Below are 16,968 nucleotides of genomic sequence, written 5' to 3'. Positions count from 1 at the left end.
AGACTTGCTTGACCATGTTAAAAAATGGTTTTGCTGAAATTTCTTAGTCATAAGTACGCCTTTCTTGCTGAATTTTCTGCCAGTTTTGAAAATTTGAAATAAGACCTATTTGAAAGACTGTTGGCTTTTCCTCTGAAGGTTTTGGTCCTTGGCAGAAGATCCAGTAACTCTTTTTACAGAAATAGAAGTTGGAATGAAAGGTGATCATAAAAGTACTTACAGAACCATGTACTGTTGCATTGCTTATGATGATGCTGGCGTCTAACAAAGTTTTGTTATCCATTTTGCATGTCCTGGTAGAGCCTTAGTGAGTACTCGGCTAGATACTCACGATGTGAATCTGTATCTGCAAGGATATCCTGTGCATTAGGACAGTCCATCACTCAGCGTTAAAACTGAAGTGTGCAATAATGACCAAATACTCTCTCATTTATCTGTAATTCTACCCATATTGAGATGATTTTTCAAAGGCATAGAACTACACATCTCTGTGGGTCTTTGTACTCACTTTCTCTTTTCCTCTGACTTGGCTGTGAATTCTTCTATGCTGTATAGATCCATGAAGAGGAAGCAGCTGGAATGAAAAGTTGGTGCTTACTTGCCTAAGAAGCAAGTTTGACAATAGTGGATGTCCCTGGCAAATTTTTCTCTGCTCCTGTAATGTGAAAAGAATACTACAAAGGTTGTTGCTTGCAACTTGCTTTTTCTTTGCATTTGCTATTTGTGTAGGACTTAAAGCAGTCTGTTTTTCGTCAGCCTGCGTACCAGCTTTGTATAGATACACCTGAATACAGTGTCCACATTTTTGAGTTCCAATACTTCTGACTCAGATTATTGGTTAACTTAAAAGTGGTTAAAGTGCCTTAAAATGTGTTGATAATTAGATAATAAAAGTATGATTCTTCTTTATCCTAATGTTTGTTCACTACTGAATTAATTCATGCTGAAATTCACTTCTGCAAACAGAGTGAGATACTTGTGACTTAACATCTGAAGTTCAGTCAAGTTCTCCGTGATGTTGGTTGGGCTGTCCCAGTGTTTCTTGCATCTGAATGTTTTTATGAGCCTAACTTTTAAGTTTCCTGTAGAACATAAAGAACATAAAGAATATAAAATAATACTTATAATTTAATTTTATACTCCTAACTTATTTTCAGTGAAATTCTTTTACAACGAATTCTTTCCAATACTTGATTTTTCTGGAAGTGGTTTCTTCAATGCTCTTTGTTCCTAGTTTGTGTCTAAAGGTGAAAAACCAAACCTGCTCTAGTTTTGGATATATCTGGCCAAATGAGTAAAAATAATTTTATTTTTCCTTCTAGTCTTGACCCAGAGCAAAAGGAGATGCTGATTGAAGTGATAGAAAAGCTTTTGAAGGATAGAAGTACGGTAAGAAACAGTTTTCGTTACACTTAATATATTTTTTAAGAGTTTACTCCTGAAACTGTCATTCAGCAGCAGGTAATATGCTTTCCTAACTCTTGCTAATGTGGTTTGGTATGTTTTTAAATTGAAGTAGCATTGTGTATTTATGCATTTACAGACTTTTTCATTGGGAAATTAGTTTGATAATTTCAATTAATTTGTAGTACTGTAAGAATAAATTACTTGTGTTTGATGCACAGTGTTCCTGTAGACATCCATCTGTCTTGCAGTGTGTATAGGTACTAAAAAATTATATTTGCTATGAAGTTGGTTTTTTTCTTGCCAATATCTCTGCTTCCAGTCCTGTAAATAAGTGATGTTGTGGCATAATTTCTGAAAATTTAACACTCCTGTTACATTTTACATGTACTATATAGCTAGATAGCTTTCCATGTGAACTCCTGGATATCTAACAATGGTCACACACTTTATTTTGTTTCATTTTGCAAATAAGTTTCCCATTTGTAAACTAGAAAGGTAATTGAGCAAAGAATCAAAGTTAGATTTCAAACAGGAACCAGATTTGTAAATTAAAACATTTTCTTGTTCTTCTTGTTCAGGTCACTAATTTAATGAATATAATCCTTTTTGACTAAATTAAAGTACTACTAGTTACCAATACTGTGTTGCTTCATCTCCTGTTTGCCAAGTGTTTTTGTAACACATATGACTGTATCCTCAATTGTCCTAGCACAGTCAAGGTGTTCAGGACATAACTGGTTGGTACTGTTCTCTGAAAGACATCCTGCAGCTTCCACTGAAGGGTTACTGAAAGGGATGTGTTAGAGCTTAATGGCTCAGCAGACAGTAAATCAGTTAGTTAGTTCTCCTGCCTGCATCTGTTCTTGACTTGAGAGAGGCCTTTGCGCTTGTGTGAAGTTGCTCTGTAGTGGTTCTTCTTTTTTTTTTTTTTTTTTTTAATGGTTCATGCTCTTGGTGTGCATGCAGTCTGTGAATGTGGGATATTCATATTTCTGTGGAGAAATAAAGCGCAAAAAACCCACAAAAAATCCCTGAGTTTTCACTCTGTTTCCTAGGCCTTATTCCATATGGTAAATGGCAAGTTATCCCACAACTAGTCATTTACACATTTACTTTACCAAAAAAGTATAGAGTAAGTTTGGATCTTCTATCACCTTGCCATTTGGAATTACTTATAAGGTGATAAATGCTCATTGCTTAGTATTGCTACATCTGTGACTCTGAATGTAGGATATCATATTTATGAAGACACCAGCTGAAGCAATACTTCAAGCTGTGCTATTTTGTCAGCGCATTCAAGAGGCTAAGAAGGATAGACTAGATTCAGGTCTTCTTGGATTTGTTAGGAGGCATAATGTGCTTAACTGCTGCAACTGCTTCCTTCCTCTGATCCCTCTTTGTCTATGCCCTAGAAAGTCCTGATTCCAGTCTGGGCTGAGACATCTCATCTTCAGAAGTCTTACTCTTTTGGGAAGTGATATGAAGAATAATTATTTCAAAAAGAAAGCATACAAATCTTGCTTCAAGACTCTGCATCTAAGTGTGCTCTTTCACCCCAGAATCCACTGCTTGTGGTGGTCTCAAATGGATAAGTCTCTCTTTAATCTTTAGCAGCTTTGAGAGGAGTGGTCTAGCATGGCAAAGCTTTATCTTAAGTAGTTATCTTTTGTCACGTACCACTGAATGTTCCCAGAAAGGCTACACATTTACTAATAGAATGTGCATAGTGCTCAAGTGTTTCATTAGCAGGTAACTCCAATTTGAATAAGCTTATTCTTTGTCCCTAATTGGAAAACAGCAATTTGCTCACAGTGGGGAAATCAAAAGTGCCAGTTTGAGCTAGTTTCAGCCTTCAAAATTGGAGGAGATGCAGCTGCGTATAGGTGGTGGTCCTTAAGTACAGGTGTGTGTATAAATGTAGCCATAGGATGGCAACTTTATAGGTCTTAACGAGGCTGCATCCTGGGGAAATTTGTGTTAATTTGACTCATCCTTTTGTATTCTCTATGAGAAGCTGTACTTCATACACTTAGCCTAAAAGAGAAAGGTCCTTCAACATACATAAGAAAAACAAGCACTTTTAGAAAGTATTTTGCAGTCTTGCTGAAGAAAGTTAAGTCCATTTGCTGCCATAGGAATTCTACAAATGGGACCAAACTGTAAAGGAACAGCTTTCGGTCATAGACTTATGAAGTGCTTGTGTGTGATTAATGGTATGTCTCAGGTTTTAGCAGCTTCTGTCGCCTGTTTGACAGTCCAAGCGCTTGAAATTTATTGGGTGATAATGTGGAACTGGAACCAAAAATGTTTGTTTGACACTAATCTTTGGATTCCTTCCACTTAAACGCACAGCAGCTATTTCCTTATATGAACATTAGTTGTCATCTCCTGGCAGCTCTAAGCTAATGCAAATCAGTTTATTCATTAAATAGTGGTTTTTCACCAGAGTGGGAGAATCCTAGTGACTTCAGGATTTGTTGAATATCTGGGGTTTTCCATCTTTCTTTACAGGATGAAAATGTCAAGTTACTTTTGGCGGTTTTGTGTCCTTAAGGGCTGATAATTCTTAGACAAGCCATAATATGTTGTATGTTAACCACTGGATCTGAGAAAATCCACTGTTGATTATTTATTGATTATTTTGATTATGATTTTTGATTTTTTTGTTTGGTTTTTTTGTTGTTTTTGTTTTTTTAAAATTTATTTTAATTTTTTTTAACCCATTTGGTTTAGACTTGTTCAGAGGGAGAATGTAATTAGTAACATTAGTAGGTATATAGTAGTTGAATATTATTCAGGTGATGCTTGAGACTGCACTTGAATGAGAAGTAAACTTTTAGTCCATATCTATTTATTTTCTATAGCTATTTGACTTCACGCAGGATTTTTGAAACTTACTGGCATAATCTCTATGTTAAAGTAGAGATAGAATAGCCAATAAGTATAGATGCTTCTAAATTTCTGTGAACCAGAAAGTTTTTCCAGGGAACAAGCTGTTCTGTGTTATTAATGCAGTTTTTGTTGCACAGAAAAGACACAATGTATTTCAATTAGTGAGAGTCATTTTGCATTTGTAATAGCAAGAAATTATCTAGATGGGAATTTTACTACAGTAAAATTAAGCCCTTTTATCAGACAATATAGGATCTGTTTATTTTTTTAGGTCTCAATCAGTAGTAAATTTTAATACAAGCTGAGCTAAGCAAAACTTAAAATGAGATCTAACCTTAACCCAGAACTTCATTAAAATGTGAGATAAATGAAAAATCACATTACTCCTCAAGTGTTTTAACACAAAGGTTCAGCTAAAACCCAAGCTCTCAGTTAATCTGAAATGCAAAATTATTAAGTGCAAGCCATTGTTAACATACCCTCAAGGGTAACTAACTAGGAATTAGAGTCTATCAACAAATCTGTGATTTTGTGCAATTTTTTAAAAATTTTAAACAGATAAAGATGTTTACGAGTATTTTTATTATTGGGGCTTATAAACTCCTAGATATGTTTTTACCCTTGCTTTACAAGTACCTCAGATTTTGATTAGCAGGTGCAAGAGCAGGAATACCGCTCCTTTTGTTTTTCTAGTGATTTTAGATAGTTGAGCAGCTGATACAATTTTATGTGGAAGGGAAGATAAGAGCATGCGTGTATTCTATGCTAAAATTATTTTCTCTGAAAGTATTATGGCTAGTTGTGTGTGAAAGTATAATTGGGTGTTTTAGAGCAAACTAGATCTCTTTTCCTTTTGGTAGATTCTGTATTATTTCACTCTAATTCCATTTTTCCTATTCACTGATAACCAAGCTTTGACACATAATGGTTTAAGGCAAGATTTGTTGCATAAGTTTCTTTTGGAAGAAGAAGATACTGTGAAGGACTGTAGTTAGCAGCCTGTGTATTTTACAGCTCTTTGTAAACAACATTGAAAATCAAGTTCATTAAGGATATCTCAGTTACAGCAGGTAAAAGAATTAAAAGAATTAAAAGAAGAATTAAATCCATTTTGGCATTGAAATGGAATTATGTTTGTTATCCAAACCTGTAAAGCATAAGGAGCTTGTGACTTGCATTCCACAGTCCAAATTAAGTTATCTCAAAGTACATCAAAAGCTGTATCTACGAAGAAAAGGCAGAATGTAGTTGGGATGTAGTTGTATGGATGATGGTACGTTAAAAATGCCCAAATTTATTGCTGATTTACATCTGTAGCTTTGATCCGATTTTATTTGTTTGGGTACATACCTCTGTTATAATGAATTTATTCTGTTCTGGTGTGGTAGTTTACTATTAATAATAACATCCCATTTAGTATTAACTCTATTTTTGGGGTGAAAAGATCTTATGCAAATGGGTGAGTATAGAGATTTCTTTCGGAGACTGTATGGCAACTAGATGAAGTGCAGATTCTTTCTCAGTGACATTCCTTTGATTAAAGAATGATGCTAGGAATTGGTGATGGCTTTGCGATGAAGGTCTTACTCTTTTAAACTAAAGCAGTGTATTTGGGAATAATGGGGAAAGAAAGCTGGGCTCTCTGCATTTCAACAGTACTCTTCAGTTAATGATGTAATATTTCAGTTTAGAACACAAATGTGTGGGTAAGACAATGTTTTCTTAACTTATCGATTTCATGGTGGTAAACGCTTCTCTTTTGTGGAAAAAAATTACTGAGTTTGTGCCGATGTTTTGTTGTGATGGATCTATTATCCAGCTATTAGAAGATAAATGACTGATCTTTTCCACTTTCCTTGCCTCCAGAAAATTGAAATAAGAAGGGGAATATCATTTGGGCTGTATGATTAGGGCAGGTGGGGTGGCCATTAATTTGAGAGAAGAATCTTGGCAGCATGGGCCAACTTGCACTGTATTATCAATCAAACCTCGATGCACTTCTTGTGATGACCCAGCACTCTCAGGTTTTTGCAGCGTTAATTAGAATTCATGACAAAATAGATGCAAGGAAACGTTTTGTACCCTTCATAATTTTATAGAAAATTTATTGTTATTAGAGGAACCATTTGCTTAGTGTGATTTTTTTCATTACCAGCTTGTCAACTAGCATAGATAATCTGGAGAAAATATGAACTCCATAGATTGGGTGTCACTTTTGTTGATGGTTCATATAGTTTACCTTGGAGCACAGCTAATGGCTGAAGTTCATTGCAACAGCACAGAAAAATGTGGCACCTAGTGGAAGACAAATGAACCATGTTTATTGCTTTAATATAAAAAATACATAAATGGAAAGCAGCATTTGAATTTGATGAGCTCATTGCTAGTTTTGTTGGAGTGATTTATATTTTCTCCTTATAGAAAAAGCTACTATTGACACAGTGAGATGGAAATTAACTGACTGTTTTTTAGAAACCGATATTTTTTGGTTTTATATTCTGATTGAATCATTTTGTTTTAATTCTAAATACTTTTATGGAATGTTGAGCATTTAATAAACAAAGATTATTAGCCATTCCACTGATGTTTAGATATATAGTAGGATCATACTATGGGGAAAACTGTGTTGGCTAGAAAATAATCTCTTATTAAGAATGCATTAGGAAATTTTCTCAGAGAAATCCTCTTGTTACCAGTGCATTTTCAGTCTGTCACATTCTTACTTTTTTTTCCACTTTCAAATGAAAAGCCCAATTTTTGAAAATAAAATAATGGGAAGAGAGGCATGATCTTAAATAGCGTCATAATGAATGGCAATTCTTGTATTAACTTGTAAATCTAGGGACTTGCCACAGGAATAAAATGGTTGTGTATCCAGTGCACCTCTTGCATTTCATAGCATATATTCAGGTTTTTTACTAATATTTTTTAAGTGTTCACAGGTGACAGCATTCTCATTGTAAACTTAAGCAGGAGATTTTAGATTTGATTTAATTTGAAATAAGTAATTATGTAGGATTCCTGTATTCCACTTTGACTCTCTTTTTGTATTCAGTTGTTGTGTTTTATTCATAGTAACTGAGCTTTTAAAAAGCCAGCAGTGTTTATAGGATATATTCTCAGTTTTAAATTATCTGAGTTAGTGTTATATGTATTTTATATCAGCTTTCAAACTAAATCATATCCAAATGAAAGAGAAATACTGCAAAATGTGTGTACTGAACTACTAGTAGTAAAATAATTACTGTTGGAAATCTCTGATGACCTTCACCTATGAACCTAAAAGGGTATTTTCAACCATTAAACTATCACTGTTCCTAAAGTCATGAACTGATCTGTGTGTCAATCTCTCTGGTCTCCAAGATGAAACAGTGATCTAAAAAAAGTCTCTTTGTGTGGTCCTAAAGCATCATTGCCTTCTTCTAAAACTTCATGTCTGTCATATTATCCTCTGCAAGTTGGCCTTAACTGTAGTTCGGAGATCTGCATCATGCTAAAGGCATTTCTCACTTTTCCAGTGGGAAAGCTTCTCAGCCTAAATGAATACCTGCTCAGGACAGATAGTGATTTTCCTGGGATTAACCACTGCCTTCTGCTGAGCTTTGAACACCCACTGTAGCAACAGCTCACCAGTTCCTAATTACAGATAGGTAACTGCTGCAGCACATTATTAAGAAGAAAGTTTAGTACAACAACAGATAAAAAAGACGTTTTGTTTTTGTGATACAGCAAATTATTTTAGATGTAAAATGTATTTAGCTCTATCAAATAATCAAATTTTGCTCCCTGGAATGAGTTTCTTTCTTGTTGGGACCAGCAGGTACCAGTATGTGGACGAGGCTGTAGACAATAAATGCAACTTCACGTTTATTCTTATTGGTAATTCATAAAATCCCCACAGAGCCTGAGACTTGTTTAGCATAATAGCAAGACTATATTCTGAGCTGTTTTCTTTCAATTGTAATGTTGAACGCATACTAATAAACCACATGTCAGCCAAATACAGGGAGAAAAATGTAACATATGAATATCATTGTATTTAATATTTCTCAAAAAGTACCATTTCAATAAACTGCACTTCTATTTAATTGCTTACTTTAAGTCATTGGGGAAATTATAGAGGTTGAAATACAGATCCCTAGTGCTCAGATAGAATATGACATTAATTTGCTGCCAGAAGGCTATACTGCATGCATGCTAACTGCATACATATCAGCTGCTTCATATAAAGTATCATCATTTTAGTTATTTGACTTAACATGTACTCTGACACAAAACAAATCTTAATTAAAGCAATTAGAAGAGAAAGAACTCTAATCCCAGGCACACAATTATATGTCCTTATAAGGTATGGTCAGCTTTTGGTCTTTTCTCACAGTTAAAGTAAGCTGATGACAGAATTTTAACTGGACCTCCAATATATGTTTCTTCCCATTGTTTCAAAAGAAAATATACTGGCAGAAGGTTTCAGTAATCATGGAGGTGCTAGAATGTTGATAATCTATTTAATTTTCTCATAAAAACAAACCTATTTTATAATCATAGCATGAGGATGTTAGTGTATGAATAAAGAGGGATTTCTTATGAAGGCAAAAAATTGTGTGAGAATATGGCAGGGTATAAATGATGCATTCCTGCAATTAGGTAACTGTTAAGAAAGTGCTGAACAACATGCAGAAATTATTTTTGGGGTTTTTTTTGAGAAAAGTGTTAATATATCTCTCTATTCTATTGCTGATTTTTATGTCATTTTTTTTTCTTTTTTTTGGAGAGTGTATTCATGAGACTCTAAACAGAAAATTTCCAGTGACAGTTAATTTTGCCGTGTTGAGAGAGAAGCTTGAATTCCAGTAGTGCGCAGAGAACTTGCCCCAGATCTTCTTTACTTTCATCAGGCCAGTGTTCAATGATAGAGTCCCAAAAGATCTTGTTAGGCATATCACTGGATTTTACTTCTTCTGGTTTCCTGTTACTTCTGAGTTAATTGCAACTTCTCTGATAATTTATTTGGAAGCTAAAACTGTAAGAAAAAAAAAATTATGCTTACATTGCACTGTGTCTTCAGGGCTGGGAGCTAAGATTTATGTGTGTAATAGAAACAGCAAGTCTCTATTCTAATAATCTTACTCCAGTTCTACTTTAAATAACATACTATTTCTGTGGGCTTATTTTTGTTGGTGGTGGTTTGTTTGTTTTTGCAGAATAGAAATAATTTGAAATTGCTGAGAATTGCTAGTATTAATTCTGATTTTCATCAGTGATCTAACTGTAGAGGGAATACTGACCTTCTGGTTTGTATTTTGTTTTCTAGCTGGTAGCTGGGAGTGTGGTGATGGCATTTGAGGAAGTATGTCCAGATAGAATAGATCTGATTCACAAGAACTACCGGAAGCTTTGTAACTTGCTGGTTGATGTGGAGGAGTGGGGTCAAGTTGTTATAATCCACATGTTAACTCGATATGCACGCACACAGTTTGTAAGCCCATGGAAGGTAAGTTTGCAACTTTTAAATTACTTTTGTGAGCCTGCATTCTGAATTACTTCCATTGTTGGATTTACTTAGTCTTTTAAGATGCATTTCTGTGGAGACTTTAGTAAAAATAGGGATCAATACATAAGTCTTAGCTCTCTGAGGCTTCTCTAAGGCATCTACCCTTCCTCAGAGCCTAAAAATTCTCCTCCAGCATACCGTGGCACATCCTGTGGGCAGCAAAGAGACTCCTTCTGTGGTTCTTTGAGCCGTGTTGCTCTTTGCTTTAGGCAGTTTTACATGGGTCAAAACTAGAAATATTTGCCATTCTGTCCTGAAACTGGGTAGCTCTACTGACATTGTAGATACCCAGTATCACTGCATGATGAACATTACATTACTTGTTTAGGCTTTGTTAATGTGCTGAAGCACTGTGTGGAGACCTGAACATATGTATTTGAAATGTGAAATGGGAAAAACAATATGGTTATTTTCATTTATATTGTGTAAATATGAGTATACTCTTTAAAATTTATAAAAAGAGATATTCAAAACAAAGTCTGTCACTTCTTAAAGTGAAAAAGAGCACAGTTCAAGAAATTGATGCTATTAATGTTGTTTCAATAGAGATATAACTCTGAATAGCAATTTAAATTAAAAGACATAGTACTTCTGGGAAAAACTGTATAAAATTGCTCCACAGCTCTGGTTGCTTGCATTTATTAAAGGCTTGGGGATGTTGCTAGTGTTAAGTTTTTACCATTTAATTTGAAACCCATTCATGTTTAAAGATGTACATTTTAGTGCAGATTTTTGTTGTTTATAATTAGCATATTAACAATTTTTTAAAGATTTGTTTTTTCAGCATTGGAATAGGAAATGATGCTAGCTATCACTCTGTCACTGAGTTCTTTTAAACTGTTTTTTAATATCCTTTGCCTTGGAATCAAGACTGAAATTCTATTCTAGTCTGTGTTAATGTATTTTTAATTAATTGTGTGGAAATAATTATACAGAGATACATTTTGACAAACAGTTAAGTTCAGTCTGATTTAGTTTACAAGTATATTAACTTCTTAGAAAAGCAGGGATTACAATGAATATAGCAAAAATGTCTGAAGTAGAATCATACTTGTGTACTATCAGATTCTGAAACATTCTTTTTCATTTCTGTTGAAAATTAAATTGTTTGTAAGAACACATATTCTCGGAAAATTGCTTAAAATAAGGAAAGTATTTTTAGATAATGAGACATTTAAGTTATATGTTTTCCTAATGTCCTTGAGGCAGTGTTTATTACATGTTGCTTATTGGAAGAAGGCAACTTGCATTCTTCTTTCTGACATTTAGAAAGAATCAAAATTGATAATCTGTTTTACCTGAAGCTACAGTTCCACAATCTGTTTCAGCTAGTTTTAGTCTGTAATTGGACAATGGAAAAGTAGAATGGGCAGGTGACCTCCTGCTTTGGACTGAGAGGTTGGAGGTCTTGATGGGATTTGGTTTCTTTAAGACTCTAATGTTCTTTTTTCACTGAAACTGGATGGATGACAGTTGCTGCTGTGGCTTCTGCTCTAGGAATGTAAAAGGTTTGTGTGACAATGCTGCCTGTGTCAACCTAAAATTAGTCATCAGTAGTATAGTATTAATAACACTTTGTTTTCACTTTCAAGATCTTCAATGTAAAATTTAGTTTGTCTACCTACTCAGCAATTTAATTAGCAGATTTTTTTTTTGTGCTAGTTGAAATGCATGCCTTTGTCAATACGTTCTTAAATGAACTCATCATACAACAGGCCATCTTGTGCAGTAGAAGAGATTTTTAATTTAGTTTATTTGCATCATTATGGATCAGTATTTAGGCTGTTTATATGTAAATGTATGATTTGAGGAACAATTAAGTGTTTTGACAAAGTAGATTGCAGTCATATCAATTGCAGTGCATTTTCCATAATTTTTCTAACTGACATCTTTGATGATAAATAGTGGATGCCAAGTCAAAGCCGATTATACAGTGCACTAGGAATTCATGGCGCTGTCAGGGAGAAGACCGATTGACTTTAAATTTACATATTAATGAAAAGATTTGTTAAGAGGGTGCTTGACTATAGAAAATAACAGCATATTTATAGGGCACGACACTTTATAAATAAAGCTGATGCAGGAAAATGGAAATTAAACCTATCAGATTAATAAATTCAAGGCTGCTAAAATGCGTATTTGCATTTTTATTCAGTAAAATTTTTCCTTACTTTTTGAGGAACATATGTTGCTTTTGTTCAAGTTGAACTAATTCCTAGCAAATAATGGTGTAATGGTTGGAACTGATTTCTTGAGCATTTAGAAATCTAAAGAAAAATGTTGAATACGTACTAGTTATGGAGAAAGGTCTTTTTTAAAGCAATTACTTAAAATTGTTGCAATTACCCATTAACAAAGAATACTTTGTTTTTTATTCCTATTTTTAGCTCCTTAGAAAAACGTAAGTTTTAATTCTAATAATGAGTGCAGTAAGGAAGAATGTTTGTGGTTTATGCTATTTGTCTTAAAATTACTTGGAGGTGCTTTTTGAGTAGTTAATACAAATGGCAGTTTCAGAACCTTTTTTGTGTATGTACTGTATGTATCCAGCTTTAACATGTGTTAGCTGAAATGAAGCAAGACACTTATATTCCAGAGTGAAAATACCTGCTTGCGACTAGAACCAGCCAAGAACAATTTCAAGTTTCTGGGAAGCAACATACTTGATAGTAGAGAAAATTGTGATGCATTCCAGCTTACATGTTTTGTTCTGCCCTTGTTGGAGAAGTTTGCCAAACTGTTTGCAAATATGTCTTGAAGCATAACAGCTTGCAGCCTAATAAATAAAGACATTTGAAATAAAGTTGTTGTTGGTTTTCATGAAAGCACTGAGTTGCAGTCTAGCTGTTTGGGAACTGATTTTCAAGCTGTTCAGCCATCCCTGTTTCTGCAAGGAGATGAGGATCACAGGAGGTAGTGATTGCTTCAGCCGTCCTGGTACACAGGTTTACCACCAAACATATGAGACATTTGGGAGGGCAACTTGTGAAAACATCTGACTTGATCAAGACGTTTCAATGGTCTTTGTATAGAGTAAAATGGAGCTAGGAGCTCTCGTCTTGCAAAAAACCAGTGACTGTAAGGTCTGTTCAGCTTCAATTTAGACAACTGAAAATTACACAAATAAAGTGTCTTGGTGTTCAGTTAGAATTGGAAAAAAAAACAGTGAATTCAGATTGATCATGGGCTTGAGTCATTAGAAAGTTCCTGATAAGTACTTATGAGAAGTATGTCTCAAGCTGATATTTTTAGGATCAGTTACAGAAGTATTGCTCAGTTTAAACTGCTCAGAATTTGGCATAACTGTTGGGCTGGGAGGGATGGAAGGTGGAACTAAGCATGAAGAAAATGACCTGAAGGAACAGGGACTTCTATGACAAAAACATTAAGTGTTTGAATGTCAATATACCTAAAACCATGAATCATGGAAAGTAGCCCAGCTCTCAGTAATTACAAGAAGAAACAGATTGAAAATACTTATTTTGATTGAGGGTTCTGACAAAATATTGAGGTTCGTTCTGACCTCAGATGGTCTGTGATCTCTTGTCTTTTGATAAATGCTTTAAAGTGTTTCCTGCTCTTGCTGTACTTCCTTAGTATCTTTTCGTTATGAATTCTTAGTGTATGCCATAAAGGTCATGGTTATGTGTGAAGGAATTCAGTGTCTAATGGCTGCTTAAGACAGCTCAGCAGTATCTAAAACTGTTTTAGATATTTTATTTTTTGTTGTTGCATATGTTGGGGTGTGCATTGAGGGAACTGTAATTGTAAATGATAAAGCTTCAAGCACAGCACACGGAAAATAGTGTCTATCCTTTACTTTTATAGAATTTGTTAACAGTGTAATGAGCATCCTGAATCAGTTCTGCTGGTTTACTGCAGAGCATAATAAAACTTATAAATCCTCTGCTTAGAGGCTGAGAACAGAAGGGAAGGGTGTATTTTGTATGTATATCATTCATTTAATGATTAATCAGCGTGAATACACCTTTTCCCTTCTGTTGTTTTCCCACTCAGTAGAGGATCTACAAGTTTTATTATGCTCTCCTGCAGTAAGGAGGTGAGTAAGAAGACGTAGACACATATTTATATAAGAAATATTCAGAATAGAATTCAGTCTTTTAGGATAAAACCAATCGTGATATGTATACTTATTTAATATATCATCTCAATGATAATTTTGCTGATTTTTAAATTTTATTTAATTTTTTGCCCTGCCCTAAAGTTGACTGTGAGACCAGAGAATTTTCTTGACCCTGTTTTGGCTGATAAGAGCAAGGGATTACAGTTAGGAAAACTAGTTTACAGTGTAATTGTCTTATGGTACTTATTTCCTCCATTCTTAGTGCATCCATCAGAATCTTCAGTCTGAATTGAGGCAGTATGGATTCAGTTACTGTCTCCCTTTTTATCAGAGTGCAATACTCTCTGGCCGGCTTCTTTTAGATATGCATGAAGTGGTGTTAATGTTTAATATAAGATTCACTTAGTTGAAGATATTTAGTGAAGCATTTGTGATGTAAAATGGACTGGCTAGTATTTACTATCGCAGTTTTATATTTCCCTATTGTGTGTACTACTTAATGAGAGTACCTCAGAGCATAGATTTATTTTTAAAAAAATTACCTCAAGCTGATTCTGAAAATTTTGGATAAAAGAATTAATCCAACAGAAGAAAAAAACTGAAAAGAGGGTTAAATTTTGGGCACATTAATTTCTTTGTTTGTTTTACTTTGTGGCTGCTGAGCACTTACTGTTGGTGTAAAAGAAGAACAGTCTGTAGATAAAAATGCCATTTGTCTTTGCAACAGAATGTATTGCTGTGGTTTCTATTAGTTCCATGACAGAGTTACACTAGATCAGCAGCAAGGAGTAGCATCTGTGTAGGCAATTTCTCTAGGACACATGTATCAACACTAAGAGAGCAACGCTTTGTTTTTCCACATATTTGACCAACAAAGATTCCATGTTTCCATGCAGTGCTGTAGTCTCATCTTCTTGACTCTAGATGAAGTTCTTTTTATTATCTGTATATAGGATAAAAGGCATTTCTAGCTACCTGTTGCAAATAAGTTGTTAATACTGATTTTATCACTATCTAGATCATGGACTTAGAGAGACAAAAATTAATAGAAAGGAAACAAATACTTGCACAGTAATCTGTGTGTCAACTGTCTAACTGCTCATCATTTTTAATTTAAAAATGAGATGTTGCAGATCCCCATCATCCCACAACCCCCTAAAGTTTCTAGCTTTAATTTTGGTCATATGAGTGCTATTTGGTCGTAGAAAATCGTGTAAACTGTATGAAATGAGCGCTGCATTAGATTACTTTGAGACCTTCCTGGATACTGAAGTACTCATTAATTTTGTTCTAGGCATCTCTCTGTAGAATATTACTCTGTCTAATAACTTGTGTGACCTTTACATTATTGTACCAGGATTTTCTCTGGATAATTAGAAGAGTTGTAAAATATGTTTCTTTAGCTACTTTGCAAAAATAAACGTTTATTTAATTTTTTCTGCTTCATGAGGAACACCTGTGTGAGGTCAGACCTCTGCTCTGAGAAAGCTTTAGGCTCCTGAGTTTCAGCCTGTACACTTCTTCTGTTTGTAATACCAGGTAGAATTCTTGATTGGTTGTCGCAGCTCTCTAAAAACTATGGGGAAGAGTAAATTCAAAAAATGTCAAATTATTTGGATAATTCATCTCTTTGACAGTGTATTCATAAGTTTGTTGCCGTTTATGGCTGGAAAATGCCAGACAAGAATACTGGGGGTAACTTAGGCCTGAATTGTAACAACATGTCTGTTTATCATTTGAAAAAGTATTCTTTTCAGAATGTGAGAATACCACTAATGGGAATCAGCCGATGTTTTAAGATGGTTTCAGCTCCTTTGCCTACTTAGGCATTGCAATGGAGGAGAAAAGAATCCTGTAAAGTAGGATTTAATGGCCACTGATGATGATTAGATGAGTATGTCAGACACTCTGGTAAGGGTAGCAAAGTTCCACCATCCAGACTGCCAATCTAAGTACAGATATGGTTATCATTCTTCAAAGATTTAAAAGTTATTTTGTGTTTTAAAAATTTGATTCCTAGTTAACATCTTGAGCTATGGCTGTAGTCCAAATATGGTTTAAATATTGGGTAAACATTTTAGTAGCTGTAAGCAATCCTGAAGCTACATGAAAATGAAAATAAATATATGAGTGTGTTTCCATATATGGGAAATATTGTCTTTGAATTTGCCTTTTAAAAACATCTATTTTTTTCCTGGAGAGAAGGACGTTGAGTTTTGCTAAGGTGTATACATGATCTGGTGTAACTTGAGCGTGTAATCAGAACGCTAGAAAAGGAGGAGAACTGTGAGCAATTGCAGTTCCATAGAGGAATTGCGCTGAGTGATGTGCAGTTCTGAAGATCTATGAGGTCCCTGTCCCTGCGTACCTTGTCTCTAAGTCACAAGAGGTGGTAACTACTAATTCTAGATCATGTAGTACCCTTCTCTTAGTTCAGTCCCAAAATAAATAAGAATTAACTGGTTTTCTTCATAGCTTGCTTACTGTGCCACTCTGTGCAAGAATATTCTTGCTTGACAGTAGGTTTGTATTTGCCTGCTATCTTGATGGCTTATATTGCCTCTTCAGATACTTAAACTGATACTAAATTTTAACCTGAAAACCAGGTCAAACATTTAACGGAACTTCTGAATACAAATTCCACTTTAATATTTGGATTTCAGAGTAAAAAAAAAGATGAAATTTTGGCTAGAAGCAAATGGCATCTTTTTTTCTTTAATTTATCCCTTCATCTTTGCTCCTTCTTGATTTTATTTTGCAGTGTTTAATTTATCCCTTCCTTTTTTTTCCTTACACTTTTTTCCTCTTTTCTTATGCTTTAAATGTTTTTTCAGTCCTTAGCTTAGTATCTGTCGGTCTTTGCGCTGTCATTATTCCTTTTCCACACACTATTGAAAGGAGAGGTTTTTTCTTGGTAAGACAAAGCTATTTTATGCCTCACTTCTGTTTTGAGCAGAATGAAACTTTTGAATAAATGGAAGTGATCTAAAAATCATAATGGATTGTTTTAATTCTATCTGCAAGTGTCACAAGA

The 16,968-nt window shown here is 34.5% G+C and overlaps 1 protein-coding gene across 3 annotated transcripts in view; it reads left to right on the top strand.

Annotated features, from left to right (window-relative positions):
- AP3B1 (adaptor related protein complex 3 subunit beta 1) overlaps positions 1 to 16,968 on the top strand; it is a 157,796-nt gene that overhangs the window by 32,353 nt on the left and 108,475 nt on the right. For all 3 annotated transcript variants that reach the window (XR_014846883.1, XM_085042815.1, XM_085042814.1), the window contains exons 6-7: positions 1,323 to 1,389; positions 9,611 to 9,790. Coding sequence is in view for 2 of the 3 variants with exons in the window: in XM_085042815.1 (XP_084898941.1) it covers positions 1,323 to 1,389; positions 9,611 to 9,790 (247 nt within the window). In the remaining variant the exon portion in view is untranslated. The remainder of the gene's footprint in view (positions 1 to 1,322; positions 1,390 to 9,610; positions 9,791 to 16,968) is intronic.

This window comes from Lichenostomus cassidix, chromosome Z (assembly GCF_008360975.1).
Source record: "Lichenostomus cassidix isolate B80296 chromosome Z, HeHo_3.0, whole genome shotgun sequence".
Classification (NCBI taxonomy): Eukaryota; Metazoa; Chordata; class Aves; order Passeriformes; family Meliphagidae; genus Lichenostomus; species Lichenostomus cassidix.
The sequence above is the reverse complement of the archived record's forward strand: the minus strand, read 5'-3'. Positions and strand labels throughout refer to the sequence as shown.